Here is a 19,571-nt window from a genome sequence, read left to right on the forward strand (position 1 = left end):
GTTCTATTCGTATTGTGTTGTTTTTTTTTTTTCAATTTTTCTCAGTTCTTGGGTTTGACCGATAATGAGCAGAATGCCATGAATGGGGTAAGTTTTCTTCTCTCTTTTACCTAATTATGAATCAAAGCTTTGTAGCTTTAATTGCATGTAACATAGCTGCTTAGAAGGGCTAATAGTTCGATTAATTTCTGCTATATAAATTTATTTTCTTGACGTTTTTGGTGCTTGGAAGAATGTGTTTATACACAAGAAGTGGCAACTGAAGCCTAAGAATTTTGCATTCTTAGGTGGTAAGGTCCTAAACCTTTAGATAACCATTGAACAAAATTGTGGCTAGCCATTGATTTGAAGTCCTATCTCTAGTCTTATGCTTCTGTTTGGGAGATTGATAAACTTAGAAAGGTATTGATTTCAAGCTTTGCTCTGCCTCTGACATAATCTGTAGTTGTGAACGTGCAAATTACCTTAAAAATCTGGCCTCTCGTCCCCGCGTCGCGTCTCTCCTCGATCTTCCTGTACTCGATCTGTCACAAAATAGGTAACATATAACATTTAAATTTTTTTTCCAGCTTCTAAAACTTGATGTAACATGTTCATGCTAATTTTAATTTTCAAAAAAATGGCTTTGGTTGAGTACCTATTTTTGAATTGATTTCTGAATTGTTTTGATATAGTAATTTAGGATTTACTATATGAATATTTATGTACAGAAATTTTGTTAATTGATGAATTGACATATAAATTAATTTTTTACTGATGATGAATTTTGTTTATTGTTGATTGTTGATTGTTGATTGTTGTTTGTTGTTGCTGGGATGATGCTGCTTTATTAGGACTCTGTAATTTTTATCTGTAATTAATTGATTATGTTAGAAATAAGAAAAGAGGTGAGATTGGAGATAAGGTGTTTGATTAAATGCCTTTCAGAGAGTTGAATTGATTATGAGTTCTGATTATGTATTTTATCTATAATTAATTGATTATGAGTTTAATTTATCATTGTCATAGAGGCATACAGGACTCTGAGAGATCGTGGTTCCTATCCTGCTGTTCAAGTCGTGAGAGATTTCCAAGGCAAATTTGTGTTTATTCCGTTTGACAGTGGTTCTAAAACCGCGTTTATTGCTGCAGTGAGTAATCCTTGGTCTATTTATTTTGCTTTCATATTTATTTGCCGGTAATTTGCTTCTATATGACTATACCTTGGGGTACAATGCATCTTCCTACTCTTTTTCAGGATGCTGATGGGTGTGTTCCCTTCTTTTGGGGAGCTGATGCTGATGAAAATCTTGTTCTTGCAGATGACAAAGAGGTTGTAACTAAGAGCTGTGGGACATCTTCTGCACCATTTTTTAAAGGTAATATTAAAATGATTTTATGTGAAAAATTGGTGACTGTTTTGTGCCTGCTGTGCTGAGTATTTTTTGTGAGAATTCACGTTTTAAAGATATGCTCGCGAAAAGTGAATTAAGGGGAAGAAGAGAAATTATTTATCCTCCTAATGGTTCCTTTTAAGCATCTTAACTAAATGATAGAAGAACCTATTGGCTTTTAAAGTTTTCAGAACATTGAAATGATATACTTCTTATTTCATTTAGCATTTAGAAGGATGTTTAGGAAGTCTAGAATGCTATATCAATATCCTTACTCGGGAAAGAAAGGAATTAAGAGTTGTTAACCCAGGAATGGAAAATGTAGGTACATAGATATTTTCTTTTTCCTCACCTGCCTTTGTTTTTTATGGTTTACTTTGCAATATCTTTCCCATTTCAAGGTTTTCTTATTATTCCAAATTATACATCATGCGACAAAAAATAACTTGTAGTGCTGCTTGTTTAGGATTCTTCTTTACAACATCCGGAGGTTTGAGCAATTTTGAGCATCCATTTAATGAGCTGAAGTCTATCCCAAGAGTTGACAGTTTTGGTCAGGTGTGTGGTGCAACTTTCAAAGTGGATGAGGCTAAGAAGGAATCAACTGGCATGTCAAGGGTTGGAAGTGCTGCTAACTGGTCGAATAATATCTAAATATGAATTCTGTTTGAACTAAGGCTTTTATTATATGCTAGACTCGGTTGAATTTTCATGTTCTAGTACTAAAAAAATATGTTGATGTCAGAGCTAGATCATATAATTGTCAAGCCTATACCATACATGGCTAGAGATGGCCTTGGAGCTTTATTCCCTTTCTTTTATATTGAGCCAAATGTCATATTACATTATCATAATGAATAATTAAAGGATGAAATTGAATTTTATATATATTTATTATTATTATTTCTATTTTATTTTATCTATTCTTTTTTTTATGTTCTTTAAGATAAGGTATTTTAAAAATAAAAAAAAGATATTTTTGATACAATTTATATATAAATAAGCAAAAGAATGATAGTGACAAAATAAAAGAAATTATAGGAATATCTTTCATGTTGTAGAATCAATGAATAAGGATTATAGAAATATCTTTTATTGAATATTTATAGTTTTACCGGATTTTCAATTAGGTCCTTATATTTTTTTTCTTCTCAATTTGGTCCCTAAGGGTATACAAGTAATTTCACAATTTACTAACATTTTTTTAACGTTTAACGTTAAGAGGGACTAAATTGAAAAAAAAATAATGTATAGGGACCCAATTAAAAGGAAAAAAAGTATAGGGACCTAATTGAAAATTTCGCGAAACTATAGGGACCAACAGAGTAATTAAACCTATAAAATAATAATTGAAATTTTGTCTAAAATTAAGCCTTCCAAATAAAAATTTCTAAATTCGTTTCTATTTTTACTGATTTTTTAAAAGTTTTTATATATTTTTAATATAATTAATATTTTTAAAAATTTCTTTTAATATAAACTTATTATATTTAATACTATAGAACTCTTTTCAATTAAATTTTAAATATAAAACAAATTATTACTACCTATATGCAAACTTTTATATTTAAAGTCTAGAAATACAATGCATTCTGATCTAGCGTACAAATAAGAGAATATTTTTTGTATGTAAAGTTTTTTTTTTTTAAATAAGTGTATACTTTAAAAATTAATATTTACTTTAGCAAATTAATGTAACGTTACTAGTTTTTCTCTGATTCCTAAATTAATGTATGAAAGAAAAAAGATAAACTAGTAATGTAATTTAACTAAAAGAATAATATTTAATTTTTATAACTTTAATATATTTTAAATGTAATATCTTTAATCAATCTTCGAGTAGAAGTCTCTTAGCTTATCCTAAAGTCACTAATTTATTCCTCAAACTCACGGCATGGAATTAGCGATAATAGCCAAAACATCCAACACTCACCCGTAAAAGTCATGGTTTTAAAAATCGAATTCGAATTGTTTTAGTTATTAATTTATTAGTTTAGAGAGTTACCAGTTTAATAGATTCAATTATAATTTAATTGAAATAATTGAATTATAATAAAATAATATATAAAAATATAAATAAATATACAAAACATAAATATATAATATTTTAAATTATAAAAATGTATAGATTAAATATGTAAAATGAACTAAAATGATATAATTTCATATAAATATTGTTCATATCTCAGACTAAAATAAAGTCAAGTCCAAAAAATAAACGTCCACCCCAAAAAGATGGCCTCAACTACTCCTACCCGACCTCATAGAGGTCACGCGCAACGAATGTAGTTTAGTGTTACATATCCGAATAAGTAGTTGAAGGAGGAAAATTTTCGGTAAAGTTTTTCACAAAAATTATCGCATTGCAAGTATAGTTCTAAACCGACAATTAAACCTCAATCAATGTTTAAATTGTTTGTCACAATACAAACTCAATAAAAATAAACCGAAGTATTTAAACCTCGGGTCGTCTCTCAGGAAATTGCAGGGAAGTAAGTTACTATTGGTTATGGGAAAGTATTTTTGGGGTTTTTAAATGTTGAACAAGGAATGTAAATGACAAGGAAGTAAACTAACAATTTAGAAAAGTCCTAGCAAGGATTGATAATTGGAATTTCTATCCCCATTATCATAGTCACTTGTGATAGTAATTGCCTTTTGCTCTCACTTAGTTAACCTCTAACAATTGAAGGTAAGTCAAGTGAGCAATTCAATTTGAGTTCACAAGTCCTAATCAAAGATTAGAGTTAGTGAAGCTCAAGCCAACTATCAACTTTCAATCACCAACCAACAATAGACTTTGACAATTCAAGAGTCTCCAATTGATCAATCCAAGTTAAGAACGTAAAAATCTAATTTAAAATCCAACCAAGCATTTTATCAAACACTTGGAAGGCATAAAATAAAGGCATAGAAAAGTAACAAGGAATATTAAATCTAAATAACCAATTGCAAGCATCAATGACTAACAATTAAAGAGAGTAACAATAACCATGAAAAACATAAATTGCATTAATATAGAAATTGAATCTAACATCAAGAGTTCATAAACTAAATTAGAAAATAAATAAATCAACAAAAGAAGATAAACTAAGATGCTAGAATAATAGAATGTAGAATAGAAACTAAAATAAAGTAACACGGAAATCTGAATTGGAGAAGAAATAAAGCTAAAAACCCTAAAACCTAGAGAGAGGAGAGAGCCTCTCTCTCTAAAAAACTACATCTAAAACCTAACTAATGTGTATGAAAGTGTGAATGATTCATTCCCCCTTCCTGCTCCACTCTGCAGCCTCTAATCAGTATTTTCGGGCCAGAAACTGGGTCTAAGGAAGCACAGAAATCGCCCCTAGCATTTTCTGTAAATTGCAGCACGTGATGGTCGTCACATATACGCGTCAGCCACACATACGCATCACTGAAAAAATCCCTGGTCACGCGTACGCTTCATAAACTTGTACACGACGCTTGCCTTCTGCACTGGTCACGCGTACGCATCATCCACGAGTGCGCGTCGCTACCAGGTTCTCAAAACTTCAATTTCTTGTGTTTCTTCCACTTTTGCATGCTTCTTTTCCATTCTCTAAGCCATTCCTGCCCTATAAACCCGGGAAACACTTAACAGACGTATCACGGCATCGAATAGAAATAAGAGAAGATTAAAATTAGCGAATTTAAGGCTAAAGAAGCATGCTTTCAATCATAGCACAAAATTAGGATGGAAAGTATAAAACATGCAATTTATATTCATAAGTGTGAGAATAATGGATAAAAACCACTCAATTCAGCATAAAATATACTACAAAATAGTGGTGCATCAAAGCTTCCAGATCCTAGTGATGCCAGGGCATCTTGGCCAGTTTCACTGACCTTTTCTTTACTGTTTTTAGGGTAGTTTCATGCATTTCTTTAGGAAATAAGCTAGTTTTGGGTAGATATTCACCTACACCTTGATTCAAGCATACATTGTGCATTTTACATTATTTCATGAGGATTTTGCATGAATTTAGCGACAAATTGTATGCTGCATTACCCATGACTTGGACTAGAACTTTGATGCACTCTGTTGCTTGATTTTAGGACCAAAGGAAGCAAGGAAAGAGAGGTAACTTGCAAGGTTAATGAGAAAAGTGATTGCCAATAACACTCTCAAAGCCATCATTGCCCACGTTAAGAGTCACGTTAACTAAGTTAACGTGCACTCTAACGTGGAGAAGGGAAGTTGAGCCAACATTAGTGACACTTAACATTGTCACTAACGTTGGCAAACACTCATGAGTGGCCACGTTAGAGCCCACGTTAACCTAGTTAACGTGGCCTCTAACGTTAAAGGGGGAAGAGAAGCCAACGTTAGTGACATTCAACATTGTCACTAACGTTGGCCTACGGATGCAACACACCACGTTAACTCCCACGTTAACTTGGTTAACGTGGGAGCTAACGTGAGAAGTAAGAGTTGTCGACAACGTTAGTGACACTCAACATTGTCACTAACGTTGGAAGCAACCACACAACCCCCCAAGGAGCCACGTTAACTTCCATGTTAACTTAGTTAACGTGGAAGCTAACGATGAGGAATGAATGATGAGCCAACGTTAGTAACACTCAACATTGTCATTAACGTTGGGATGGCTAAGAATGGCCACGTTAGAAGCCACGTTAACCTAGTTAACGTGGACTCTAACATGAGATCTAGGGGCACATTGGAACGTTAGTGACAATGTTGAGTGTCACTAACGTTCTCGAAGTTTGGCAAGGCCACGTTAGAAGCCATGTTAACCTAGTTAACGTGGGCTTTAACGTGAAGCAAATAGGGGCACACTGGAACGTTAGTGACAATGTTGAGTGTCACTAACGTTCTCGAAGTTTGGCAAGGCCACGTTAGAAACCACGTTAACCTAGTTAACATGCGCTCTAACGTGAGGCAAAGGGGTACATTGGAACGTTAGTGAAAATGTTAAGTGTCACTAACATTCTCGAACTTATACTTTCACTAAATATTAACACCCCTAACGCCCTGAGCTAACGTCTCTTCCCACTTAGCACTTTCTCTCTGCAAGTAAAGCCAAGACCAAATGAAGAAAAGAACTGCTTCAAACTCAAGATCCAAAGGCCCTAGACTTGAAGAGAAAACTGGAAGCTGAGAAGAGTAGTATATATAGGAGTAGCTTTGAATTGTTAAAGAGAGTTCTGAAAGTTGGAAAAAGAGAATTACTCTCTGTATTTTACTTTCTCTGCAATTTCTAGTTCTATGATGTATTCTCCATCTTTATTTTCATTTTCAAGAGCTATGAACAACTAAACCCCTTTCATTGGGTTAGGGAGCTCTGTTGTAATTTGATGGATCAATACTAATTTTCATTTTTCTTCTTGTATCTTTTCTCTTGATTTTACTTGAAATCTTTCGATCTTCATCCTATTGAGTAGTTATCTTGGAAGAGAAGCTATTCAAACTTGGATCTCTTTTGAACCTTGAAAGAGGAATGAAGAGATCAAGCTAGAAATGCTTTCTCATGCTGGACCAAATTGGGTTTGGATGGGTATGTGACTATAACCCTCTGAATACTTGATTTGGGAAATACATGTGGTATAATCAGTGACCATACTTCATCTCTTCTCATGAGCAATTGACCAAGGAATTGGCTATTAATCAAGATTTGAGAGATTGAATTGCAAGAAATTGTAATTCAATCACTTAAGATTGCCAAGGAGATCATTGAGTGCATTGATTGAAGAAGTGATGAAAATGAACTTGATCCGAAGAATTGCAACATCTCTTAAGCCCAATGAACTCCCCATCTCTGATCTTACCCATTCTCTTTAATTTCTGCCATTTACTTTTATGAGCAAATTCCCCATTCCCATTTACAATTCTGCAATTTATTTTCAGTCATTTACTTCCAGTCCTTTAATTCTAGCATTTACTTTTCTGTTATTTACATTCCCGCCATTTTATTTTCTGCAACTCTCAACCCAAATTCTAGATTCGCTCAACTAGAACATTCTTCTAATTAAAGTTGCTTGATCAATCAATCCCTGTGGGATTCGACCTCACTCTATTGTGAGTTTTTACTTGACGACAAATTCGGTACACTTGCCGAAAGGAGATTTGTTGCGAGACAAGTTTTTCGTGCATCAAGTTTATGGCGCCGTTGCCGGGGATTGATTGTGCATCAACAATGATTAAATTGGAAGATCACTAGATTGAGCATTTTTATTTTTGTGAATTTCATTTACTGTTTGAGTGATTTACTTTTTGTTTTCGTTAAACTTCTTCCCTTCCGCCTCTACTCTTTTGTTTTACTTTGTTATTTTCAATTCTGTTTGCTAACCCACTAACTGTTTGATATATTGCATCACCCACAACTAACAGTAATTCTGACATAAATACTTTCTGCACCTATCTTTTCTTGCTTGCACTTGATGGTTGTATGACAGGGAGAAGAAGCGGGGCTTCAACTTCCTTCGATTCTGAACCTGAGAGGACCTTCCTTAGATTAAGGAGGGAGGCAAGAGGAAAGAAAGTGGTTGGTGCTGAGGAAGAAGAGGAATTATTTGAAACAAACATGGAAGACAACATGGAAAACCATCATGAAGAAGAGGATCACAACCATGGGGGAGGAGGTAGAGCAAATCATGCTGGGGAGGATAGAAGAGTTTTGGGCTCTTACATCAATCCAAACCCAGGCAATTGTGGAAGTAGCATCCAAAAGCCAACAATCCATGCCAACAACTTTGAACTTAAACCACAGCTCATCACCCTTGTTCAGAACAACTGCTCGTTTGGAGGAGGTGTTCAAGAAGACCCCAATCAACATTTGACCACCTTCCTGAGAATATGTGACACAGTGAAATCTAATGGTGTTCACCCTGACGCCTATAGACTGCTCCTATTTCCATTCTCACTTAGGGACAAAGCAGCCAAGTGGCTGGAATCCTTCCCAAGGGAAAGCTTGACAACTTGGGAAGACGTGGTAAACAAATTTTTAGCAAGATTTTACCCTCCTCAATGAATCAATAGGCTGAGAGCTGAGGTTCAAATTTTCAGGCAACAAGATGGTGAGACTTTATATGAAGCATGGGAGAGGTTCAAGGACTTAACAAAGAGGTGTCCACCTGACATGTTCAACGAATGGGTGCAGCTGCACATTTTCTATGAAGGACTCTCTTATGAGTCAAAGAAGGCCGTAGACCATTCATCCAGAGGATCTTTGAACAAGAAGAAGACTATTGAGGAAGCCATAGATGTTATTGAAACAGTAGCAGAGAACGACTACTTCTATGCTTCCGAAAGAGGGAACACAAGAGGAGTAATGGAGCTAAACAATGTAGATGCTCTGTTGGCCCAAAACAAGCTCATTACCCAGCAGCTGGCTGACCTCACCAAGAAGATGGAGAAGAACCAAGTAGCAGCAATCTCCACTTCGTCAACAACCCAAGAAGGAGGAATGAAGAAGCAGAGGATAGGAGCCCTCAGTCACCAAGGAAAAACTATGATTCATACTCCAAGACCTATAACCCTGGATGGAGAAACCACCCAAACTTTTGGTGGGGAAATGAGCAAGATCAAAACCAAGATCAGAGACGTTATAACTCCAACAACAATGCAGCTCACTAGCAATTCACACAGAGGACATCTCAACACCCCCACAACAACACTTCTCCACATGCCTATCAAAACCAAAACAGCACATCTGCTCTGAATCACTCATCAATTGATGACAAGCTCTCTAAGATTGAAGCCCTACTTGAAGGAATATGCCAAGAGATTCAAGAAAATAAGGTGTTCAAAGAGGAGGTGCGAGCCAATATTAAGAACCAGGGAGAGACCATCAGGAAGCTGGAATTTCAGGTGGGATATTTAGCTGAGAAGATTCCCAAACCTACTGATAGCTTCCCAAGTGACACGGAGAAAAACCCCAAAGGAGAAGCAAAGAAAGTAAGATGGGAAGATTGCAAAATGGTCACTGCGAGTGATCAAGAGACTGAAGACAAGCAAGGAAAACTTTGCAAACAACCTGAAGACAACTCAACAAAGGAGGAGGATAGAGATCGCCAAGAACCAGAAATCTCACAACAAGAGCTGCTGAAGCTCTATGCACCCTTCCCTCAACTGCTCAATGGTGCTATGGGAAAAAGAATATACTCAAGGTTCCTAGACTTGTTTGCATCTCTGCATGTGAACATACCATTCATCAAGGCAATTCAACAAATGCCTGCATTCATCAAGTATATGAAGGAACTTCTTCCCAGGGAAAGCTCACTCAAAGGAGGCCAGACTATAGTGATGAACAAGGAATGTAGTGCCCTTATTCAACCTGAGTTGCCTACAAAAAGAAGAGATCCAGGGAGTTTTCACATCCCTTGTGCCATAGGTGAAACTATGTTCGATAGAGCACTATGTGATTTAGGGGTCAGCATCAACTTACTACCCTTATCCCATGCAAAGAGGCTGCAGATCAATGAGATAATACCCACGGATGTAATCATCAGACTGGCTGACAAAACTCAAAAGCAAGCAATAGGAGTGGTGGAAAATGTGTTGCTAAAAGTTGGGAAATATTTTCTCCCAACAGACTTTGTCATCCTGGACATGGAAGAGAGTCACACTCATCCAATCATATTGGGAAGACCATTCCTAGCTACGGCCAGAGCACTTATCGATGTAGAGAAAGGGGAGCTAATATTGGGAATCCATGATGAACGACTCAGCTTCAATGTTTTCAAACTCTCACAAGAAACAGATCAAGAGGACAAGGAACTAAGCACAAATGATAATGAGACACTGAAGGAGGAAACAAGCACTGAAGCACAGCCAGTTCATTCTGAGATCCCCTTAATAGATAAACAAGGAAAACAGCAATTGCCACAGCTCAAGGAAAAGTTGGAGGAACCTAAACCTCTAGAGGCAGGTGAAGACAGCACCACAACTCCTTTAGAAAAATAGGTCACCAAGGGGAAGGAAACATCAAAAGAAACAAAGAAGAAGGTACCAAGGAGGTGGAGGAACAAGAAAATCCCTACGGAAGATTTCTCTCCAGGGGATAGAGTTGTCTCAGCTTACTTCCCAGATATTCCCCCTAATCTCCCCACTGTACCATCTCAGTTACCCAAGGTCTTCACTATCAACAGAGTTCTTTCCCTGGAACATGTGGAGATCATTGATCCAACCAATGGATTTAAGTCCACAGCAAGAGGGGAGGACTTTAAGCACTACCAACCACCCTGATGAAGGAAAAACGTCAAGCTAGTGACGCTAAAGAAGCGCTTCATGGGAGGCAACCCATGTTTTATATGTTTTTAAAATAATGAATAAATCAATGTTTATGAATTTCAACCCAAACTTGACAAACACTTGGTGAAATCTTTATCATGTAGTATATAGTGAAGAACAAGTTTGGTGTTCAAAGCAAACCAAGATGCATGCTAGTCTTGGGAGCTTTGAACAAAACTTTTCATCACATTGCTTCAAACTAAGTTTGGTGTCACCCCATGGTGCCACCAAGATGCATATAAGGACCCACCAATAGTTAGTTAGTTAGTTGGAATTCATAAATAAAAAAATCAAATCCTTTCTTCCCTTTTATTAATATTAGCCGTAAAATTCATATGGTCATTTTAATATCTTTTCTTACTTTTCTTAGTTTGTCTTTATAGGAAAAGAAAAGGAGCATTAAAAGGGATAGATTGGACAACCAAACAAAGAAGGTTCGGACCCCACAAAAGGAGGGGCTACACACTTGTTCTAAAAAGGGAATACATCGGAAAATGTTGCCATGCAACATTGAAAAAATGGCACCCCTAGAAGACCGAGCAATCCCCATCATAAAGTGATGATCCTTGTCCTCTAGCCATGCATAACCCCAACCATCCATCAAGTGACCACTTCATCAATCTACACCCTCCATTCTCTCATAACTTCTCTATATAAACGACCCTTGTCTGTACCACCCTTCATTGTCATCACACACCCTTCACCACTCTTCCTTTTGGTACAAGACACCCTCTATCCGATTACAAACTCTCTTCATTGCCATAAAACCCTAAACAACCAAAAGTTTCCACAACCTTACCACCTTCACATATTAACTATCATTCATGGCGTCTTCGGGTTCTAAAAGAAGGGAAAGGAACCCATGGAAGAACACCCATATGATGAAAGGAGATTTAGAAGCTTGCATCATGCATTGCAATATGGGTGGATGGTTGATAAGGAAATCATTTATGAGCTGGGATTTCAAGTTACAAAGACTGAGTGCCCCGAAATTACAGAGAAGATAGAAAGGAGAAGATGGGAGCTCCTCACTGACCCAGTCATTAAGGTGAATGCAAATCTCATAAGAGAATTTTATGCAAATGCGGTTCGATATGATAAGAAGGATGAGTCTTACACAAGCTTTGTGAGAGGAAAGATGGTGGACTTTGGTCCCATGAATGTCATGAGGGCATTGAAGCTACGATCTATACAATTTGAAGAAGAAAGCTATCACTCAAGATTGGACAACCCCAATTATGACCAGATTCTGCAAGATATTTGTGTACCAGGAGCTGACAGGGAAAGGGGTGCGGGAAATAACCCAAAGTTCATCAAGAGAACAGATCTCACTCCTGAAGCCAAGGGGTGGTTTGAGCTAGTGAGAAAGTCTATTCTCCCAGCTGCAAACAACTCGGAGGTGAATGTCAAGAGAGCCACAATGGTGCACTGTATACTGAAGGGAGGAGAAATCAAGGTTCATGAACTCATAGCTGAAGGTATTAGAAAGATGGCAGAGAAAAGTGACTCAAGAGGAACGTTAGGTTACCCCAGCACTATTTACCGAATATGCAAGAAAGTTGGGGTAGTTTTTGAAGATGAGAACCCCATGTGGATAAAGGAAGGCATCCCAATAACTGTACGAAGGATGAAAGCTGCAGCATCCCCTCTGCCTCAGCGGAAGCAAAGGAAGAAAACAGCCCCTCAAGTAGTGGAAGGACAAGTCTTAGAGGGTCAAGCACAACAGGCCTTGGACATGCACCAATTGCAGGAGGCCATTGATGGCTTGTCTAGACAATATTTGGAAAGCCAAGGAGCACAGAAAGAGCTTCAACTACAGATGATGGGGCAGCAAGAGGAAACACTTTCAAGATGGATGACTCAGCAAGGTGAGTGGAAAAGGCAAATGATGGAACAACAACTAAGTCAAGGACAACAATGGGGAGAAACATTCAACAGGATGGAACAAAGGCAAAACGAGCAACAAGAATCCACCCAGAGGCTAATCAACATCCAAGGACATCAAGGGGTGCAGATACATGAGATGCATCGAAGACAAATAGAACAGGTAGAATTATTGGACGAGCAAAGGGCATTCGCAGAAGGAGTTTACATGAGCGAAACAGGACATCATATAAACACTTAAGCCAGGCTCGGTTACTTAGTGGGACAGCTGCCAATATTGCATCCAGGAATAGCCAAGTATGACGAAATGAAGGATGAATTAGCATGAAAGGAAAGACAAAGGGTGGAAGAGAGTCATGAGTCAGTGAGGAAGGCACTTGAGGATTGGAAGCAAGCAAGATTGGCAAGGATGCGAGGAAATGCAAGAAGAAACAAGGAGGACAAGCAAGGAAAAGAGCATGGACATCCACAACAGTAAAAGGTTGTGGAGTTCCTTCTTTGTTCCATCTTTCTCTATGTTTTAAATAAGGAAGATCTTGTATGAAATAGAACTTGCTTCCATGTTATGTTTAAACCTTTTTCAATTATGTCTTTTAAGTTTTTCGTATTGAAGAAAGTCTATGTGTGCTAGTCTTTATGTCACTGCATCCTCCTTAACTTACTTGTATGCTTATCTTTTTTTTTATCAAATGAAGAAGAGAATGTTTATGTTTTTTTTAAAAGACCAGAGTAGAGTTCATAATATGAAAGTGCATTCATGAATCTTTGGGGTAGTCATAAGTTAGCTAAGTTGGTTCAACCACAAGGCTAGGACGACAACTATCTATCCTGAATACTTGACTTTGGATATACCCATGAGACTAAGTTAATAACAAGATCCTAATAAGAGAAAAGGAAAAGAATAATGGAAGTGAAAAACAAAAGAAAAAGAGTAAGCAATAAGGCTAGGCACCAATGGTTTGGACCTTGAGACAAGTGTCTGTGGTGCTCCTGTGTGAGGGATCTACTTGGATAAATAAGCTCTCAGGGGTGCTTTATCACCTGGTAACTTGGGTTAACTAACCCGGGATTATCAGCTGAAAATCCACTATCAAGAGTAACCCTCACTACAGAGCATTTAGTAACCCAAAGAGGTGCTGGACACCAAGGTCTCAAGAAAGGAAATAAATGAACTATATGCCTATGGTGTGTATGTATGGGGGAGAGATTTGAGGGAGTAAGTCCTTAGGGGTGCTTCAACACCTAGCACCTTGAACCAACTGGTTCGGGAGTGTTGGCTGAAAGCTTATCTTAAAGAGTTGCCCCCTTACAGAGCACTTAGCCTAAATAATACAAATAACCCTTGAAATAACAATAAAAGGATCAATGAATAAAAGTCTCATGGGATGTAAACAAAGTAAGTGTTTAGGGACATGATAAAAGTCTAAAAGCCAGTAATGGAATGAACCTAAGTTGCTATGTATGAAACCACCATAAAATCAGTAACATGACTTCCACAAGAATGACTCATTCCTCTGGATATTCCATTCATCATTCTCTTGTTTCAGTACTTGCTTAGGGACAAGCAAGCTTTAAGTTTGGTATTGTGATGCCAGGGCATCTTGGCCAGTTTCGCTGACCTTTTCTTTACTGTTTTTAGGGTAGTTTCATGCATTTCTTTAGGAAATAAGCTAGTTTAGGGTAGATATTCACCTACACCTTGATTCAAGCATACATTGTGCATTTTACATTATTTCATGAGGATTTTGCATGAATTTAGTGACAAATTGTATGCTGCATTACCCAAGACTTGGACTAGAACTTTGATGCACTCTGTTGCTTGATTTCAGGACCAAAGGAAGCAAAGAAATGGAGGTAACTTGCAAGGTTAATGAGAAAAGTGATTGCCAATAACACTCTCAAAGCCATCATTGCCCACGTTAAGAGTCACGTTAACTAAGTTAACGTGCACTCTAATGTGGAGAAGGGAAGTTGAGCCAACATTAGTGACACTTAACATTGTCACTAACGTTGGCAAACACTCATGTGTGGCCACGTTAGAGTCCACGTTAACCTAGTTAACGTGGCCTCTAACGTTAAAGGGGGAAGAGAAGCCAACGTTAGTGACAATCAACATTGTCACTAACGTTGGCCTAAGGATGCAACACACAACGTTAACTCCCACGTTAACTTGGTTAACGTGGGAGCTAACGTGAGAAGTGAGAGTTGTCGACAACGTTAGTGACACTCAACATTGTCACTAACGTTGGAAGCAACCACACAACCCCCCAAGGAGCCACGTCAACTTCCACGTTAACTTAGTTAACTTGGAAGCTAACGATGAGGAATGAATGATGAGCCAACGTTAGTGACACTCAACATTGTCACTAACGTTGGGATGGCTAAGAATGGCCACGTTAGAAGCCACGTTAACCTAATTAACATGGACTCTAACATGAGATCTAGGGGCACATTGGAACGTTAGTGACAATGTTGAGTGTCACTAACGTTCTCGAAGTTTGGCAAGGCCACGTTAGAAGCCACGTTAACCTAGTTAACATGGGCTTTAACGTGAAGCAAATAGGGGCACACTGGAACGTTAGTGACAATGTTTAGTGTCACTAACGTTCTCGAAGTTTGGCAAGGCCACGTTAGAAGCCACGTTAACCTAGTTAACGTTGGCTATAACGTGAGGCAAAGGGGTACATTGGAACGTTAGTGAAAATGTTAAGTGTCACTAACGTTCTTGAACTTATACTTTCACTAAATATTAACACCCCTAACGCCCTGAGCTAAAGTCTCTGCCCACTTAGCACTTTCTCTCTGCAAGTAAAGCCAAGCCCAAATGAAGAAAAGAACTGCTTCAAACTCAAGATCCAAAGGCTCAAGACTTGAAGAGCAAACTAGAATCTGAGAAGAGTAGTATATATAAGAGTAGCTTTGAATTGTTAAAGAGAGTTCTGAAAGTTGGAAAAAGAGAATTACTCTCTGTATTTTACTTTCTCTGCAATTTCTAGTTCTATGATATATTCTCCATCTTTATTTTCATTTTCAAGAGCTATGAACAACTAAACCCCTTTCATTGGGTTAGGGAGCTCTGTTGTAATTTGATGGATCAATACTAATTTTTATTATTCTTCTTCTATCTTTTCTCTTGATTTTACTTGAAAGCTTTCGATCTTCATCCCATTGAGTAGTTATCTTAGAAGAGAAGCTATTCAAACTTGGATCTCTTTTGAACCTTGAAAGAGGAATGAAGAGATCAAGCTAGAAATGCTTTCTCATGCTGGACCAAATTGGGTTTGGATGGGTATGTGACTATAACCCTCTCAATACTTGATTTGGGAAATGCATGTGCTATAATCAGTGACCATACTTCATCTCTTCTCATGAGCAATTGACCAAGGAATTGGCTATTGATCAAGATTTGAGAGATTGAATTGCAAGAAATTTTAATTCAATCACTTAAGATTGCCAAGGAGATTAATGAGTGCATTGATTGAAGAAGAGATGAAAATGAACTTGATCCGGAGAATTGCAACATCTCCTAAGCCCAATGAACTACCCATCTCTGATCTTACCCATTCTCTTTAATTTCTGCCATTTACTTTTATGAGCAAATCCCCTATTCCCATTTACAATTATGCAATTTATTTTCAGTCATTTACTTCCAGTCCTTTAATTCTAGCATTTACTTTTCTGTTATTTACAATCCCGCCATTTTATTTTATGCAACTCTCAACCCAAATTCTGGATTCGCTCAACTAGAACATTCTTCTAATTAATGTTGCTTGATCAATCAATCCCTGTGGAAATCGACCTCACTCTATTGTGAGTTTTTACTTGACGACAAATTCGGTACACTTGCCGAAAGGAGATTTGTTGAGAGACAAGTTTTCCGTGCATCACCTAGATGCTTCCTGATTCCTTGCACCATAGGCACCATGACCTTTGAGAAGGCTCTGTGTGACCTAGGGTCAAGTATAAACCTCATGCCACTCTCTGTAATGGAGAAGCTGGGAATCTTTGAGGTACAAGCTACAAATATCTCACTAGAGATGGCAGACAAGTCAATGAAGAAGCCATATGGCTTAGTAGAGATTGTCTTGATAAAGGTTAAAGACCACTACATCCTTGCAAACTTCATAGTCTTGGATACTGGGGAAGATGAGGATGAATCCATCATCCTTGGAAGAGCTTTCCTAGCCACTGCCAATGCTATCATTGATGTAGCTAAAGGAGAATTGATTCTACAACTAGGGGGGGATCACATCTTGTTCAAGATGCCTTACCTCAACTCTCCCTCTGAGATAATTGTGCAATACCTAGTGTTCTAACTATTTCTTTCAGTGTAAAGCTTTACTAAGCCCCTAAACATCAATTCTAAGTTTGGTGTTGCGCAGCCGTTAACAAGCATTGAAAACAAAGATACTCAGAAGAAAGTACCTAAAGGCTGGAAGGAAAAAAAAGTCCCCATTGAAGGCCTCTCACCTGGCATGACAGTTGTCTTCACCAAGAAACCAGTCACACCACATACATTGAGTCGTATCCTGTCTCAAGAGCATGTGGAGCTCAGTCATGAGAAGATAAGAAGAAAGTTCACTATAAGGGGCAAAATTCTGAGCCAATACTCACCTCTGTAAGGAGCAAACCATCAAGCTAATGACGTTAAAGAAGCGCTTGTTGGGAGACAACCCAACCTTAATTAATTATTTCTATTTTCTTTCATTTTGCTTTTCTTTACGTTACTCTTTTAGGTTCATGATCATGTGCACTAGTTAGAACAGAGATAGAAATGTTAAGCATTGAAAACAGAACACTCTAGATGGAGTGTTGCTGGCGTTGAATGCCAGCCAGGGAGCACTAGCTGGGCGTTTGATAACAAAAAAAATTTGACTTCTTCCGTTTTAACTACCGGCAAGTGCACCCGATCGTATCAAGTAATAAAACACCCAAGAGTGAGGTCGATCCCACGAGGATTAACGGATTAAGCAAGCAATAGTTGATTAATTATTCTAGTTAGATGAATCAATTTTGAATGATAAGCAACAAGGAAAGTAAATGACATGAAAGTAAAGGAAATCAATAAAGTGCAAGAAAAGTAAATGACAAAAAATTAAAGTGCTAAAAATTAAAGTGCAAGAATGTAAATTGCAAGGAATGGAAAGTACAAGAAAGTAAAGTGCAAGAAAGGAAATGACTAGAAAGTAAAACCAAGTGAAGCATTTCTACAAACACTTGGAAGGCACAAATATGCAAAAGTAAAGAAAGCCATAAAGTGCATAAGTAAATAACAAGAATTAAGAATGAAATTAACATTGGGATCAAGAGATATTGCATTCTTAGGATCAATAGTTTTCATCTCCTCTTCAATCATGCAACTCATTGACCTCTTGGCAATCATGATTGATTGAATCCGAATTCCTTGGTAATTCAATCTCTCAAATCTTGATCAATAGCCAATTCCTTGTTCTAATTGCTCATGAGAAGCGATGAAGAATGGTCTATAATTATACTACACATCATCATAGATCTAAGTATGTCCAAACACCAAAACCCAAATCTATTCAAGTGTGAGAAAGAATTTCAAGCATGGTTTTATGTTTCCTCTTCCAAGGTTCCCATAAAACCCAATTACATTCAATCTCTTTTCCAAGATAATTAAATGCTAGAATGAAGAACGAAATTCTTTCTAGTAAATCAAAGAGAGATGAATAGAAGAAGAAAAAAAACAATCATTCCATTAAATAGCAATAGAGCTCTCTTTCCCAATGTTGGAAATTAGAAACTCATAACTAAATATTTACAAAAGTGTATATGAAAGAAATGGAAGAAGTGAAGAGAATGAGAGTGAAAGGGGAGTGGAGTCACCTCTACCCCTCCATGGTGTGTGTGAATTGGTGAATCTAAGGTCCCATTTATAAGCTACCTAAATTACAAATTCAAATGAAATTACAACCAAATGCAAATTTCCTAATTACTTCAAGACGATTCTTGTGGCCTTGATTGATTGTTAATTGTGGCTTAACTTGGGCATGTGAACTTTTAATTCTCTTCCTAGAAGCTTGAAACATTGAAGAATAAATGAAGGAATTGGAGTATTAGAAGTGGCCCAATGTGGAGTGTCATTGAAGTGGCATTTTGGGCTTTTGAAGGTTTGGAAAACCTTGCACACTGAAGTATTGATCTGTTTGGGTCCCTAAATTAAATGCTCATTATAGATTATTACATATCATTGAAAAGATCTGGATCTCAGCTTTCCAACGCCGCTGGAAGCATGTTATTTAGACTTCTCTTGCCCATGTTATGATCTTTTGAAGGTGAAGAGGTCTGTCTCGCAGGCTTGCTGGAATTTTGGCCCAGCGTGCCACGCCCAGGTTTTGGCGTGCCACGCCGAGTACGCAATGCTTGAAAGAGTTGAGATTTTCATCCTCAAATCTAGTGTCCACTATAGAGTGTTATATATGGTTGGAATGTTATGGAAGTCTACTTTCCAATGGCACTAAGACCACCTCATTTGGAGCTTTGTAGCTCGAGTTAGTTTTGTTTGGGGGTGTAGAGGTCAGGGTTGTAAATCCTCTTTGCTTTTCTTTGAGTTTGTCTCCAACTCTTTTGCCACCTTGAGAGTGTGCTTCCTCTATTAGTATTTTTATTACTTCTTTTTCTATCATTTCCTACAAAATTCAGCACAAACCCATTTCAAAAGAAATGTACCATAATATTTATCATTTTATTCATATAATTGCATTGAAACAATAAATAGGTGCTCTTTTTATGGTCCTTTCGCATAGTTAAAAAGGGTAAATGATACAAGTCATCACAACACCAAACTTAAACTTTGCTTGTCCTCAAGCAAACAAAGAATCATGCAATAAAGATTGACAAACCAAGGTGAGAAGAATAGCAATATTTATGTTCATGGTTGGCTAGTTTCTTATGCATGATACAATCACAAAAGAAATTCAAATGATTGATGCTTCTATCTAGCTCATTTTATAAAATCTTTTTCTTTATGTTCCTTCCTTGAAGCAAGCTTTTAATTCTTTTCTTATCTTAGCTTC

General features: G+C 37.3%; 1 protein-coding gene and 1 non-coding gene across 2 annotated transcripts; one reads left to right on the forward strand and one right to left on the reverse strand.

Moving 5' to 3' along the window:
• Positions 1-995: 995 nt before the first annotated feature.
• LOC112778498 (uncharacterized) lies at positions 996-2,091 on the forward strand (the record flags this gene model as incomplete). Its single annotated transcript, XM_025822809.2, has 3 exons — positions 996-1,130; positions 1,238-1,358; positions 1,840-2,091. Coding segments are annotated over 3 exons (444 nt in total), but the record flags the coding sequence as incomplete, so codon positions are not given.
• A 6,301-nt stretch (positions 2,092-8,392) lies between these two features.
• LOC112782073 (small nucleolar RNA R71) lies at positions 8,393-8,496 on the reverse strand. Its single transcript, XR_003192814.1, has one exon. It is a non-coding gene; the product is annotated as a small nucleolar RNA R71 (small nucleolar RNA).
• Between the last annotated feature and the right edge of the window lie 11,075 nt (positions 8,497-19,571).

The sequence above is a fragment of the Arachis hypogaea genome, chromosome 19 (genome assembly GCF_003086295.3).
Source record: "Arachis hypogaea cultivar Tifrunner chromosome 19, arahy.Tifrunner.gnm2.J5K5, whole genome shotgun sequence".
NCBI classification, from domain to species: domain Eukaryota; kingdom Viridiplantae; phylum Streptophyta; class Magnoliopsida; order Fabales; family Fabaceae; genus Arachis; species Arachis hypogaea.